The following is a 16,116-nucleotide window of genomic DNA, read 5'->3' as shown; positions in this document are numbered from 1 at the left end:
TGATCCCATCCAACCAAGAGGTATTCACATTGTTTAAGTGCTTCCAAAGTATTTCAGTTTCACTACAATGTGTCCGTCTGTTTTCTTGAACAATCAGAAACAGATAATCTCTCAATTTGCAGAAAGAAGAATATATTGCCTTTAAAGTTCATTTTCAAGTATGTCTAAGTATTTCAAGTATTAAATAGTGTGGGTTATAAAATTCTAGTTTTTGTATAACTAAGAAATTTGAATTTTGTAGTGTTTTGTGTAGCAATGAATTCAGGTATTATAAGAAACCCTTCTGAAACATCGCTGTTGTTGTTTAGCTTGTGCTGGTGTAACCTTTACAGATTTCACATGTGAAATACATTGTGCTACTTTTTCAGGTGATGTTCACAGAAGACGACGTTAAATTTTATCTGGCAGAATTAGCACTTGCTTTAGACCATCTACATAGTCTTGGAATAATATACCGGGACCTAAAACCAGAAAAGTAAGGCTCCCCTGTGAGAAATGCAGTGTATTAACTTCATTGCTACAGCACTTCTTCCTCTGCACTTATTCCCAACTGTTAAATTTCAGTAATTTACTGTATAAATTGAACAGAGGGAGGTGGGGGAGTTTTATTTTCATTTAAAAGGTTGGATTTCACCTGTCTCAAAGAGGAAAAAGGATCTTAGCTTAAGACTTAAAGGGGCTTGTTGAGGGAATTTTAAACTCTGTTGGAAGGGGAATGAGGGCAAAGCCAGAGGTAAGCCTTTGGATGGCACACCACTCTTTGAGGGACTGTGTTCCTCCAAGGTCCTTTGGTCTGCCATAGAGGTAGAGTTAAGGGATAGAGGTCCTTTCAGCAGCAAGGATAAAAGGAATATCAATATGTTAGAAATCCCACAAGCAGAAGACAACAAAAAAAATATTTGTACAAATCAGCAGCAAAAGGAGGACCAAGGAAAATCTCCATCCTTTGTTGGTTGTGAGGGGAAACATAGTGACAAAGGATGAAGAAAAGGCTGAGGTACTTGATGTCTTTCTTGCCTCAGTCTTTAATAACAATACCAGTTGTTGTCAAGGTACCCAGGCCTCTGAGCTGGAAGACAGATTGGGAGCAGAATGAAGCCCCCATAATCTAGGAGGAAATGGCCAGCAGACTGCTAGGCAACTTAGAACCCCAAAAGTCCATGGGACCGGATAGGATTCACCCAAGAGTTCTGAGGGAGCTGGTAGAAGAACTCATCAAGCCACTTTCAATCATTTATCAGAAGTCCAGGTCAACTGTGGAGGTCCCAGGTCACTGGAAGTTGGCAAATGTGACACCCAGCTATAAGAAGGGTTGGAAGGAGAAGCCAGGCTCTCAGCCTGACCTCGTTGTCAGGGAAGATCATGGAGTCATCATCTTAAATGTCATCGTGTAACATATACAGGACAGCCAGGGGTTCAGGCCAGGCCAGCCTGGGTTTATGCAAGGCAGGTCCTGCTTGACCAATCTGATCATCTTCTATGATGAGGTGACCTGCTTAGTGTATGAAGGAAAGGCTCTGGATATTGTCTACCTAGAGTTTAGTAAAGGCTTTTGTGACATCCAACCCTTAAGGGGAAAGGACTGCCCAAGATTTGTAAAGGCCTGTGGTGAAAAGGAACAACAGAAGTCAAAGGGTCTGAAAAAAATCACAAGGTTTTATTAGTAAATTATATACCTGGCATGGAAATTGGCATTTTAGTCCCTGACCTACAATAAAAGCACATGCAGTGGGGTTTAGGTAAAGGGATTTAGGTAAGATGAAAAGGAAGAGAGAAAAGGTGAATTAAAGAGGGAGAGAGAGGAAGAGAGAAAAAGAAATCACCAGTCTTGGCTACAGTGTCAGTCCAACAGTTGGGACATCTGGGGTCTGGGGGCTGTCATCTGTGCTTGTTAGGGAGATGTTTTTATAGATAGGTTTCCCTGCCATGAAGGTGAGTTTCTTGTTTTCTATACGAATTGTTAGGCACAGTCTGTTCTTTCAGACCTTTCTGGAAAATGGTTTGGGGGTCTTTCGGAATATTAGGTGGTCTTTTCTTCCCCTGTAGTCCATGCCTGCTTCTCAGCCTCATTCCTGCACTTGTGCTGTACTGGGTTGTGCTTATCTTCAGGAATTAGAACAAGGATGTTTGTCCCGGAAAAGTGCTGCCCTATCTCTGCATGGCCTTTTCTCTGGGCACATCTTGTTCTTTCTCACAGTGTGTTATTACCAGCAATCCTTGCTCATTACAGGCAATCCTTATCTATTATTAGCAACAATCTGTGGTTGGCCCCAGAGCCAAATGGCTTTCAGTGTTTGAGACATACACGTTAGCCCCTTCTCTTCTGTGATTTTATGCCTTTGACACCATTTCCCACAGCATTCTCCTGGAGAAACTGGCTTCCCATGGTGTGGATGGGTGCACTCTTCACTGGGTAAAAGACTGATTTATTGACTAGGCTCAGAGAGTGGTGGTGAATGGAATTACATCCAGCCAGAGACTGGTCACCAGTGGTGATCCTCAGGCCTCTGTGTTGGGACCAGTCCTGTTTAGCATCTTCACTGAAGATCTAGATGAGGGGATTGAGTGCACCCTGAGCAAGCCCACAGACAACACCAAGTTGGGTGGAAGTGTTGATGTGCTGGTGGGCAGGAAGGTGGTGTTTGCATTTGGTGCTTGAGGACAGGCTTTAATGGTTCCCACCATGGAAACTGCAGAGAGGAAGGGAATGGGGCCTGGATCATGTCTTGCCCCCAGGATGAAATGCAGGTGGAGGAACTAAATCCATTGTGTAAGGGATGTTACAAAATCCAGTTCTTGAATACTTTGTGTACTTTGCAATGTAGTGATATTCAGTGGTAGTCAAGGACAGTTGGCATCTCTGAGAAGTGTGGCCTTTCTTGTGATTGAAGTGAAAAGGTGGAAGCCTAGGGTCTGCTCCCAGTATAGGGCCTGTGGGTCCTGATCTTTGGAACAACATGAGGGTATTTATTACTCAATGTTACTTGAAGTGGTCAACAACTTTTGAAATGGTAATTACAAATTAATACCTCTTATATATACATATGAAAAAATACCTGGTATAAGAAAAATAGAATGTCTCTGTTTTTAACAATTGCAATAGTGCTGCATGTGCTGCAGATAGCCAAAACTGTTACTACATGCTGAATTTAATAAAATATTTGAATAAAACTCTAGTAAACTTCTTTCTTAATCTTAAAAAAAAAAAGAGCAGAAGGAAATCAAAATGTATAGTTTGAATGTATCTTCTAATTATTAATTTTCATGCATGTCTAATTCTCCCCATCTTTGTGTATCCTCTACTGTTTATTCCTAAATATTGTCAGTATGTTTTCTGAAACAATATCTAAGATATTGTTAGTTTTATATTAGTTAGTTCTATATTTATATTAGTATTTATATTCTATAGTTCTATATTTATATTAGTATTTATGTTAGTTCTATATTTATATTAGTTCTATATTTATATTAGTTAGTTCTATATTATTAGTTTTTAATATTCTTTTTATTATTTTTTAGCATCCTGCTTGATGAGGAAGGACATATCAAATTGACAGGTGAATAAAGGAATTGCAATACTAGGATCATTTCTGTTCATAGTAAAATATTTTCACTTTCCTTTTGGTAAACCAGTAAGATAAGTCATTTTAACTGATCAGTAATTTAGCTGTGGAAGCAAGTAGTGTAATTCGGTTGAAATAAATAAAATCTAAATATTTCAATAAGATACCTGCTTTACAAGTATATCTGATGTTATGGACTGGGATAATGTGGGGAGGGAAGGAGAATCCTCTAAGTCCCACATTAGTGTTCAGTTGTCTATACCAATGATAAAAGCAAAACATTTCCTATTATGGTAAAAGTATCAACCATGAACTTTTTGTTTTTAAAAAATCATTTGGACTTTTTTTTTTCTTTCAGATTTTGGCTTAAGTAAGGAGTCAATTGATCATGAAAAAAAAGCCTATTCTTTCTGTGGAACAGTGGAATATATGGCACCAGAAGTTGTTAACAGACGAGGCCATACACAGAGTGCAGACTGGTGGTCTTTTGGTGTTTTAATGGTAGGTTTCTGGCAAATGTAAATAATAGCAAAATTATGATTTGCAAGATCTGGTGAAACAAATCAAATACTAACCCCTAAGGTGAGCTTTACATGAATTTTAACTACAAAGGAAGTTTACATTGTGTGAAATCAGTAACACCACAGAGTTTGGTCAAGAACATAGACTAGGTTTTATATCAACACCAATAATATGCCATATTTTTATTATCATTTCAATCAAATATTTTCTATCTACAATAATTTGAATGTTATGGGGACCAAGATAAATACAGAAGTAAACAGAAAAATGCTGTCTATTCCAAAGTGGGGAAGAAATTAATATTCAAATTTTAAATTTGAATTTACATTCAAGAGGAAAAAGGTGATTGGCAACTTTCTAATTAGAATCTACTGTGTAATTACAAGTTAGTGGAATAATGACAACTGTTCAGCTGTTGTTCTTGCACATCAAATTGATCTAAATGACACTGGCCTGTTATGGGATGTAGTTTCTCAGTTGCTTATGGTGCTTCTGCAAGGGATAATTACTGTAAAGTTACAGGGTCAGGGGAAATGTATATGCAATATGAATTGGAAAATAATAATAGATCATGATTGTTATTTAGGGAATGCTGGAAGACTTTTAATATTTAAAATATTTGTGTGCATTTTTGACATGGAAATTAAACGATTGTATAAATGTATTAATTTCTTACTGCTTCTGCTGCATAACTGTAACAGTACAACTAATGCGTGTGCTTTATAGTACAAGAAGGACTCTTGTGTCTGAAAATAGGTCATCCTATGGCTTTATGATGATTAAAATGCTGTTGTGATCTGAAAACTGACTATGTAAAAGTAGCACCTGATAACTGAACTCTCCAGACACGCACACACACTCCTCACGACCGCACATTTTATCATTAAGAACAGTCAATTAAAAGATAATTACAATATAGTTACAGAATATTTGTTGTTGATAACACAAACATAATTAAACTTCAGCTTTAATTTATAAAGGTAGAAAACATAATTTGGTGTTTATCAAGTGGATATGGTGTAATTGAAAATTGCTGTAAGATGTTAGCTGTGATTGGGGTGGCTTTCACAGTTTTAAGTGCACTGCATGTTAAATACTTAGGCTTCTACTTTGAATACAAAAATATGACCTTAAAAACGAAATTCTATAAAGTAGTATATGAAATATAGTGCAACTGTTTCTAGGACATATTTTTGTTTCTTGCATTTATAGTTTATTATTTTCATAACCAGTCTGTAAGCATCCACTTTTTACTCATTCTTAATTTATGAGCTGATCAAAAATTCAAGTGATGGTTGGTGTGGTATAAGTACACAGTAACTAGAGTGAACAGAATTTATAGCATAGAAATTGAGATTTTAAAGATATTTCAACAAATCATTTGGCTTCTTTTCTTGTGCTGCTAGACATGAAATATGCTTAACCCAGTGTTAAGAACTATATTCCAATTTGTCCTTTAAAACAGTGACAGCTTTAAGGGATGCCATACAAGTAAAAACATTCATTTAAAGTTTTCAGAAGCTCTGAGGTACTCCCCTCCTGAAATAAAGCATAAGTAGGAAAGGCCAATGTTGGCTTGTTCTATAAGTACTGTTGGCTTATTAATGTTGGAGTATAGTTTTTGGGAGGGGTGACATACACATGTTGAGCTGTTAATACAAGTATGTGTGCTTGTGACAAATTAGGAGCTTGTTAAAGAAACTGTATTTCATGCATGTGTAAGTGGAGCACTCCAAACTTACCTTTTTAAAAAGATTTTTTTTTTAAGTGCACCTTGTGAAGATCTTGCTAAACCACAAACAATTTTTCTTTTTCTACTTATAATTCTGACTTATCCCTCTCACATCTTCTTGACAATTGTCTTAGGTGTTAGAGTTAAAAGTAGTCTTTTTTTGTGTTGGCATTATTATTAAATTTAATTTTTTTAATATATCAGTAAGAAATATTATCTAGACTATAAAGTACCTACTGGTAGGGAAGAGATGGCAGTAAGAATTCAAATTTTATTTCAAAAAAATGGTATTTTAAAGAATATTATTAGTGCAACTTCATGCTCTTATTGTAGATCTACAAATACTATAGTCACACATTATTTATTCAAATTATCCACTCCATTTTTTTTGTTTAGTAGGCTGAATGTTTGGGTCATACCAGAAAAGAGGGGAATAGAGGATACCTTGTGTTCAGGATGACTTAAGTTTGCATAAGCTGTTCCGAGGGTTCCTTTATAATTATTTTAATTTTGATGTCGTTAACTGTATGCCATGAAATTGCATTGAACTAAATTGTTTTGTGATCTTTAAACCAAAAAAATCCAATTTCTGCTCAAGTGCTGGCTGCAATAACTGCTGCCAGACTGCTTTCACTGCCTCACTTAGATCTGATATCCCTGCACATACTGCAGTCCAACAGGAGTGCCTTTATATTTATCTATTTTTACTCAGTCACTTTCAGAACAAATCAGTATTTTAGCAGTGTCTGTTGCTTACTGCCAGGCACTGTAGAATGTGCATGCACGTACTGTGTAGCTCTTCCGTGTTCCTTCAGGCTTTATTTCCACTGTATGCATACAGTAACCACTTTTCATCATGCATGTCTTTGTCAATCAGCTAACCTTTTCCCCTTCCCAATGACGGCTGTGTACATGCCAATTTTCAAAATTTTGACCTTTTAAAAAATTTCTGCATGAGGAGAAATCATCACTAACTTTTCAAAGGAAAACCTTTTTCCCTACCCCCTCCCCTTTTGCAAACTAAAAATGCAATTGTACAGATCAGGTCTTCCTAGAACAAAATTTTTAGGCTGAAATTAAGCACAGAACATTATAGTCTAAGTTGTTCAGGTAGAAGGATGTAAAGCAAGTTACCAATATAGGAAAATATTTTGCAGCTTTAAAAATGGCAAAGGCTGCTCAATGTTCTTAGCAATTGAAACTGTGCAATGAAGTTGTTTTGCTCAGACTTGATTGTTAACTTGCATGAATTTTGGAAGGTTAAGATGCTAAGTAGTTTTGTCAAAAATTAGTTTTTGTCCAGGTAATGTAATTGATGAAAGTTTTACTCTATACAGTTTGAAATGCTCACTGGTACTCTACCTTTCCAAGGGAAAGACAGAAAAGAAACCATGACTATGATTCTCAAGTGAGTACACTCTTATTTATATATCTCATCAGGTATTCTACAGGGATGCCCTCCGGGCTGCAATATCTAATTTCTACTCCTCCCTCATTTTCAAAGGTACTGGCAAATCCTCACTCCCTATTCCATATTAATAATTCCCTTTGCTGCCTATCTAATTTGCTTCACTATTCCTCCACCATACCAGGTACAAAGGATTTCATAGCAGCTCTTTAATCTGTAATAATAACTTCTCCAACCACATGATCTCTCCCATCTTATTTCCATAATATTTTTTAACTTTCTTATCCTTTTTGATAACGTGTATTTTTTTCCTTGTTGGGTTTTTTTTTCCTTTGTTTTAGGTTTTTGGAGTTTTTTTGAGAAAGTATTTTCACTCCTCATCCTTCTCTATTTTACCAGCTCCTCACCCTACCTCTTTATATTAATGGTGCTGCCAACAACTTGCCTCCCCAATACTCCTCCCTTCTATACTCTCCTATGACTTGCCTTAGCTCCATTTTTTTCCCTTTGCTATTTTCAGCATAGATTTTGCATTAGCTCTGTTGTGGGAATTGCTTTCCTTCATGCAGTTAATGTTCTTGTTTTTGCTAATGAAGGTCTGCTTTTTTCCTTGCCAATTCCCCACATATTCTCTAAACTAGTACAACCTATGGCATAAATGCCCCATTTTTGGGACTGTAGCCAAACACTGTGCAAACAAGTCTGTTTCCTCATATCATAGGTTCACTTCTCTGTTTCCATCTATTTTTAACTAATGCCATTTTTTTCCATGGAAGTTCATAAGATTGTTTTAGTTTTCTAATTTGTTTTCTGCTTCATTGTTTATCATTGTTCTCAGTCCTGTTAGCCACTTGTCTACCCATGTATCAAAGCTGGAAATTTTTTTGCACTAAAAGCCTGTTTTGGAAAATAAATACATGGAACTCTTTAATCTTTTCTCTAAATAATTAGAATGTGAAAACCACTAGAAAACACACTCAGTATTTTCCTGGCTTTTGCTTTCATAATGCATACATGTTATGTTATTCTTTGGTTTTTTTCTTCATCTTATTTGCAAATGTATTTTATGATGCTAGTTTCTTCTCCTGCCTCAGCACTATGTGAGATCAAATCTTCATGTTGTGATTATTCAATGTCTTTTAACTAAAAAGTTCTATCTATTCACAGCAAGCATAAACTCCTTCTGACCATCTCCTATTTACAAGAAGCTAGTCTGAGATATTTCTGCTGCACTCTCACTTGCTTCAGGAGCCATGCATTTTTTTATGTGTGTCTCATGAGTCATATCTTTCTCTTCTCTTTGCCTGCATGTGATTCTGCCCTGTTCCTCAACAGTCTTTTCACTGTTGCTATAAATATCTTCTGTATTCAGCTGCCATGTAGAATATACTTGCCTTTCTCTAGGTAATTGATGTTCATAGTCATTCATAGCCCAGAGAGTGGTGCTGAATGGAGTGAAATCCAGCTGATGGCTGATCACAAGTGGTGTTCCCAAGGGGCCAGTCCTGTTAAACATCTGAATCAACAACCTGGACAAGGGGATTGAGTGACAGTTTGCAGGTGCCCCCGTCCTGGATAAGATGGAATATGGATCTGCTGGAGGATAGAAAGGCTCTACAGAGGGATCTGGACAGGCAGAATCGATGGGATGAGGTTCAGTGGGGCTCAGTGCCAGGTCCTACACTTGGGTCACAACAGCCTAAGGGAACATGCAGGCTTAGGGAAGAGTGGCTGCAAAGTTGCCTGGCAGAAGAGCACCAGGGAGCGTTGGTCAACAGCTGCTGAGCATAAACCAGCACGTGGCCAGGTGTCCAAGAAGCCAATGGCATCCTGGCCTGTGTCAGCAATAGTGTGACCAGCAGGACCAGGGCAAGGATTGTCACCTGTACTCAGCATTGGTGATGCCGTTCCTCAAATCCTGTGTATATTTTCACTGTGAGGATACTGAGGTGCTGGAGTGAGTGCAGAGAAGAGCAATGGAGCCAGTGAAGGGTCTGGAGCACAGATTCTGTGAGGAACAGCTGACGGATCTGGGTTTGTTTTTTCTGGAGGATGTTCAGGGGTGAACTTATCACTCTACAGCTACCTGAAAGGAGGCTTGTAGCCAGGTGGGGGTCAGTCTCTTCTCCATAGTAAGAAACAGCCAGATGAGAGGAAATGACCTCAAGTTGCACTATGGGAGGTTTAGATTGGATATTGGGAAAAATTTTTTCATTGAAAGGGTTGTATAGGGTTGGAAAAGGCTGCACAGGGAGGTGGCTGATTCACCATCCCTGGATGTTTTTTTTTAAAAGATGTGGCACCTAGGGATATGGCTTAGTGGTGGTGCTGGCTTAGTGGTTGGACTTGATAGTCTTAATGGTCTTTTCCAACCTAAGAAATTATAGGTATCTAGGATTCTGTAATTACTTTAAGATTTCATTTGAGAATGTATCTCTTAATGAGATACAACTTCTTTCCAACTTTTTTCACCTTCTAGTCTGCAATTGTTAATGGTTTCAAATAGCTGCACAAAAAGTGTGCTATGATGTGAAGACATTTTACCCTCTTTTAATGCTCTGTATTCTTATGAATATTATCTTGCATAGAAGTGTTTTTCTTTCGGTCATAAAAGCAGCTGAAAACCAGAAGATATTTTGAAGTGTTTTCTTATTAAGTCCACACTTTTTTTCTGGTCTATGTTTTCTTTTTATTTTCCACATATGTAGTATATTTTTCCTTAAATTTTTCATAAAACTTTAAAATGGACAGGTGTGCATATGAATTCTGGTTTCCATAGTGTATTTTTACAATATATTGTTTTTCTTACCTTCTCTTCCTAAAAATCCACAGAAAATGTATTCTTCTTACAACAATTTTTTTGAGGGTTCTTTATTTCTCACATTATCCAGAGAAATTTTTGTTTATTCTTGTGTGTTTTACCTAAAACTGGGAAGCCCTGCAGTTTGAAGAAATCATAGGTTGCTGCAACAAAGTTAAACATTTTTCTCCTTTACTTAAGAGGTATCCCTTCATATAAAATTTTGCCATTGTCCATCAGGAATGTCAGAAAAAAATTGCTGTCACTCATGTAGTTGCATAATACAGGAACTCTGAGGACCTGGTAATTGTCCTTCCTACTCCTCTGTCATGTGCCTAATACAGCATTTTGTGACTGGTGCATGCCAGTCAGGAAGAGTTGAATGGCCCAATGCCCATTTCTCCTCTCCACTGGTGGCCTTGATCTGTCTGTAGTAGGTAATTGAGGAGTCCAAAGAAGCCAATGTTTTTCAGATTTTCCTCCTCCCTGCCCTGGCTTTTTTAATGCTGAAAGGAATGGAAAATTTACTATGTTCTAGTTTTAAAGTAATGAATAGTGAAACAGTAGCAACACATTTGCATTTACACAAGTGATACAGAGGTGATACAAATACCTGGAATACAAGACAAATTAAGTTCTGATTGAAACACAGAGCTTGTGTTATGGACTGTTACAGAAAAACACAAGCTACAGGTTGAATTAGTGATGGACAGGAGGGAATTTTATCCTTCTTTTCCATTATCATAGTTACAAGAAAAAGTAAGACCTAGTAACAGTGAGAGAATGAAGGCTCAACATTAAATGGCAAGGAAGAAAATATGACAAGGATTACAAAACAAAATTAAATTCAAGTACAAAAACTTAAATCTAAAAATTCAAGGCTGGCATATTGTAAAAGTATTATTTGAAATAGATTGAGGAGGGGAGCAAAAAGGAAAAGAGGAATGGGTGGTTTTGTTTGTTTTTTTTTGTTTTTTTTTTTTTTACCAGCTAATTCTGCAAGATCTGTCCTACCTTAATTGAATTTCTGTATTCTAGTTTGTTTCCTGGGTCATCTTGGCATGTGTCATAGTGTGGTACTTTTCTTAGTCCTTCTATTATATAACTATCAGAATGCTTTGTTTGGTGTCATTTGCTAGTAACTGGACCTATAAGTGGATCAAAGCATATTATGAACATTTACAGGTTTATAAATTGCTCTTCTCTAGCAATTCTTCTCTACATGTTTTTCCGCCTTTTCCTCTACTTAAGTTCATGAGTCATTACTTAAAATACTATACTGCTTTAAAAAAAAAAATAAAAACCCAAACATGTTTACATGACTGACAGCACTTTTGCTCTGTGTCTGATGTCTGAAGGCAATTTCTCAGTGATGCTACTTCATTTATTATGGACTTGTTGAATGGCAAAGGACAGGGAGAATGCAGAGTTAATTCTTAACCTAGATATGTTTGTATGCTATTAAATATTTCTGTTCTCTAGGGCCAAACTTGGAATGCCACAGTTCTTGAGTCTTGAAGCACAGAGTCTCCTGCGAATGCTCTTCAAAAGAAACCCAGCAAACAGATTAGGTAAAGTTTTTAGCAGAATATTTTTAATTTGATCATAATATTAATTGCATTAGTGATCATTAAACTGACTTAAATTTTGTTTCCTATGTAAAATAGACTTTAAAGGAAGAATGTAGTTTGCCCTTCAAGTGATCACCAAAGTATTCTCATTTCTGCTAGTCATACATCTAAAATTAATGCAGAAGGAATAAGAAATATAGTGTTGCTAGCCATTCCTTTGACCAAGAAGAAAATAATTCATAGACATTTTTCTTCCTTATAAAAGGAGCAGGTCCAGATGGAGTAGAAGAAATTAAGAGGCATGCATTCTTTTCCAAAATAGATTGGAATGTGAGTATCTAATTAAAAATCAATCCAGTAAATTTCTTAGTTAAGTCTTTTATGGTATCATATAACTTTTCCACTTAAAATTTGTCCCTTCTCTTTAGAAATTGTACCGGAGAGAAATTCATCCTCCTTTTAAACCTGCAACTGGCAGACCTGAAGACACATTTTATTTTGACCCTGAATTTACAGCAAAAACTCCAAAAGGTAAAGAGATATGAATGAGAGAATTTACCTTTTCAAAAGATTGAATTTGAATTTCAGATTTTTTCATTCAAAATTTGATAGAAATTGTTGTCTTGACAAATTCAAGGTGCTACCAAAATTTCAGTACTTAATTTCATATCTACACGTTAAAGACTCTGCTTGTAAGTAGATGATGTATTTTTCAGATTCACCTGGTATTCCACCCAGTGCTAATGCACATCAGCTTTTTCGGGGATTTAGTTTTGTAGCTATTGCATCAGATGATGAAAGCCAAGCAATGCAGACAGTTGGAGTGCATTCAATTGTCCAGGTGAGTACCTAATAAAAAAAAAAAAAAATCAGTGCTGTTCATGACAAAATCATTGTCATCTTTTAGACAAGAAAAGTAAAGATCAAATTATTTCATCCAAACAAAATCTCTAAAAGTACAGGACCTGTATAATTACTGAGCAGCTACAGGTTCAAACAGGCTTCAACTTTAAAACCTTCTACCATCTGTACTGTATTAACTCTTCAATGTCAAGCCATAATTGTAAGGTGGAGTAGAATAACAGATATATTGATTTATTGGTTTTTTTTTCCCCATAAATGAAAATGTCAGTTGACTCCTGCAATGCAGTAGTAGGAGGCATTGGACTATGATTGTGAATTGTATCTGGATGTTCTGGACTGCTGGAATCCATGGCCCAGGATATATTCTGTCCCTCCTAAGCCACTTGAAGTTAGTTAGCTAATCTCTGCTTTTTGTGACTGATATCAGTGCATCTTACAAGTCAGTGTTACAGTGCACACTCAAGCTTTGGTTTCCTTGATGTGTTTGTATGACTCCAGTAGAGTCTCCTGTATTATTAATTGTGAGGTTGTCACCTGGAAGAGGAGACCTCTGTAAAAATTGTATTTCTACCTCCTCTCTCTTCTTTTAATAATTACTGAGTCGTGAAAACCAACTCATAATCTAAATTGTGTTGAAAACCTCTTAATGTATAGGTAGGAATAAATGATTGGATTTATGCTTGAGTTTATTTGTATGATTTGGTTTATTTGTATTTTTCAGTGCACTGGTATTTTGCAAATACCAGTGCACTGAAAAAAATTGAAAACTTTTCTGAGAAAAATTTTAAAAACCCACAGTTTATACAGAATGTGAATAGCCCTTGTATTTCCTTAACACTTTCATGTCTAGAATTGTCACAACATGCTTTTCTACACAATATGGTTTCATGTGTAATAATTTTTTTTAAAACCTTTTTTTATTCTCAAGAAGCTGTCTGATTTGATGTATGCATCAGAATTATTTCTGATTCTGGCATCTTGCTAGAAGTTTCTGAAAGCTTCTCTGTGCTGCTTCATTTTCACATAGTTTTGTAGATGGCATTATTGCTCTTTGTATATGGTTTCCTTCTCTTGTAAAGGTCTGTTTCTCTGCTGCATTTCCTCTGTGCCCCTCAACAACTTCCTCACTCCTATTTCCTCTTTTCTGTGCTGCAGGATACCCAGATGGTTTCCTGCAAATGCTTTGCATCCTTTGCACAAACTCCATACACTAGAACACCATTTCCTTCCCTTACAAGAGTGAGCACTTGTCCTCCTTTCAGCCTTTTATTTCTGTGAAAGGATTTTTGACTGCCATTCCGTGCAATTCCAGCCAATCTGATTCTATTCAGTATGTCTGAATTTTCCAGCTGGCATTCTGTCTATTCAGATAATAAAAACAGTGATATTTCTTTACCATTGTTGTATCATTATTTTATCTTGAAGTCTTCTGGTTTTCTTTGGTTTGGAGTTTCTATCTTCAAATTAGTTAAGCATTAATCAGAAAAATAATGCCATCAGTTTCTAAAATACAGTGTGCATTATTTACAGCATGTGTAATATATAATTTATCTTATACTAAGTTTTATCAGAAGGTAGTGAGGATTTAGACCACTTTGACCTAGTAGAATCATCAGTTAAATTTTTAAGTAAATCAATAGGAAGTTTTAAAAAGATATTTTAATTAAAAAATCAGTTACACATTAAGAATATTCATTAATTGATAATGTTATTTTGGTAGCAGTTGCACAGGAACAGCATTCAGTTTACTGATGGATATGAAGTAAAGGAGGATATTGGAGTTGGCTCTTATTCTGTCTGCAAGAGATGTGTTCATAAAGCTTCAAACATGGAATATGCTGTAAAGGTAATTACTTTGTTATAAACCACACTTTTCAGATTTTAGCATTGGATATCTTTTATTTGCCACAGAGAAACACAGAGATTAAGATTAATATAAAAATATTTTATATGCAGCTGTAAAAGCAAATGGATAAATTCTCAAATGGGTAAGGAGATCATAATAGTCTTCAGTCTGGTATAACTTCCGGAATAAACTTCAACTCTGTTTTGGCTTCCTGGTTTTCAGCAAGGCAGTTAATGTTGTTTTTGTTATTCTGTAGGGCTTTCTAGCACTTCTATGAATGCATTAAATTCTCAGTTGAAATCAGTAGATTTCCCAGAACTGCAATGATAAGGTTTTTTATCTTTCTATGTAATAACCTGGGACCAAATGGTTACTATGAAAGCAAGAGTATGGATTAGCAGACTTTAAAAGTGAAAAAAAAAAGCAGTCTTTAAATCCTATTCAATGGGGCAGTTCTCTTTTTGAATTGTTGAACAGCTTACTACTTAATTATGTAAAATACAAAGATTAATTAAGTATGTAGATTGCCTCCTCTAAACCTTCCAGTTTCAATCTGGTAGTTAAATACTTATTTTTATTCTGGTTCTGGCCAGAAACAGATTTGACTTCTGTCTTTTCAATTTGAAGTAATTTCTTGAAACTGCAAGAAGGTCCTGACATAGCTGATAATTCCCTCAACTATAACATTTGTTGTGAAGATTCACTTGCTTTTCTATTGCCTCTGTTAGGACATTTTTTTCCTCAAGGAATCTTGAATAAAATAATAAGGTACCAGTGTCTGATGTGTTAGTAGGGGATGTGTAGCAGTATGGGCATAAGGATGAAGGGGTAACACAACAATAGAAGAGACAGTATAGGAAATTCTACAGCTCAGGAGAGGAAAAAAGTGAGAAGAACAAGAATACATTTAAGTAGGGCAAAACATTATTTTACTTGTTTGAACAAGGTGAACTTTAGAGCCAGAGATTCAAATGGTCTTTTGTAATGAATGTGTTTGAATTAACTATGAGAAATTTTTATTTTTTCAAATATTTTTTGTTCTCTTTGTCGCCTGCTTTCTTTTGCTGCACCAAATGTTTGAGATAAGCATTGTGAAAATCAGTTGATTAGCATCATTCAACCAGTATCTTGTGTTAAATTAGGAACTTCCCATTTTATTAAATAATGGATCACTGAAGTCTTATCTACTGAACAGCCTTGCATTATTTATCACAGCCAAAAAGGTTAGGTCACTTATCCTCTGAAATAGTTTTCAAAAGAAATTTTTTAATTTTTCCCAACATTTTTGCTTTGCCTTGCTTTTCCAATTTAACAAACCTGGTTTTGGTTATAGTATATGCCTTTTGCAACACTAAATACTGCTTGAGTGTTAATAAGCATACCAAAGCATTACACTAGAACCACAAAAAGAAATAATGCCTGTGTCTGTATGTGCTCTTACAGATTATTGACAAGAGTAAAAGAGATCCAACAGAAGAGATTGAAATCCTGCTGCGCTATGGACAGCACCCAAATATTATTACCCTGAAAGATGTAAGTAGTGTTTTAAAGACATCCTTTGGAGTATTACAATTGTGAATCATTTTTAATTTGAGAGATAAGAAGCTACATATTTTAGATTTATGTTCATGTTTTTCAGTATTTAAAAATAAAACAATGCCATTTATTCAGTAGTATCTACTTTTTTACTGGGATGTCTGTTTTCTTTTAAAGATGCATATATTGTGGTATAGCGTTATTCTAAGGAGTCAAATAATTAATCCTTCATAAATCCTAGCACAAGAATAATTTATTTAATGTTGGCTGTGTT

The 16,116-nt window shown here is 35.8% G+C and overlaps 1 protein-coding gene across 5 annotated transcripts in view; it reads left to right on the top strand.

Annotated features, from left to right (window-relative positions):
* RPS6KA3 (ribosomal protein S6 kinase A3) overlaps positions 1-16,116 on the top strand; it is a 74,281-nt gene that overhangs the window by 42,834 nt on the left and 15,331 nt on the right. For 3 of the 5 annotated variants that reach the window (XM_050970876.1, XM_030234360.2, XM_050970878.1), the window contains 10 exons: positions 369-475; positions 3,520-3,557; positions 3,922-4,064; positions 7,155-7,225; positions 11,508-11,596; positions 11,862-11,926; positions 12,025-12,127; positions 12,313-12,437; positions 14,181-14,306; positions 15,750-15,839. In XM_050970876.1, the coding sequence (XP_050826833.1) occupies positions 369-475; positions 3,520-3,557; positions 3,922-4,064; positions 7,155-7,225; positions 11,508-11,596; positions 11,862-11,926; positions 12,025-12,127; positions 12,313-12,437; positions 14,181-14,306; positions 15,750-15,839 (957 nt within the window). The remainder of the gene's footprint in view (positions 1-368; positions 476-3,519; positions 3,558-3,921; positions 4,065-7,154; positions 7,226-11,507; positions 11,597-11,861; positions 11,927-12,024; positions 12,128-12,312; positions 12,438-14,180; positions 14,307-15,749; positions 15,840-16,116) is intronic. The other 2 variants (XM_030234361.2, XM_050970869.1) reach the window with 1 other exon arrangement.

The sequence above is a fragment of the Serinus canaria genome, chromosome 1 (genome assembly GCF_022539315.1).
Source record: "Serinus canaria isolate serCan28SL12 chromosome 1, serCan2020, whole genome shotgun sequence".
Taxonomy (NCBI): domain Eukaryota; kingdom Metazoa; phylum Chordata; class Aves; order Passeriformes; family Fringillidae; genus Serinus; species Serinus canaria.
Note: the sequence above shows the minus strand (reverse complement) of the source record. Positions and strands in the feature narration are given on the sequence as shown.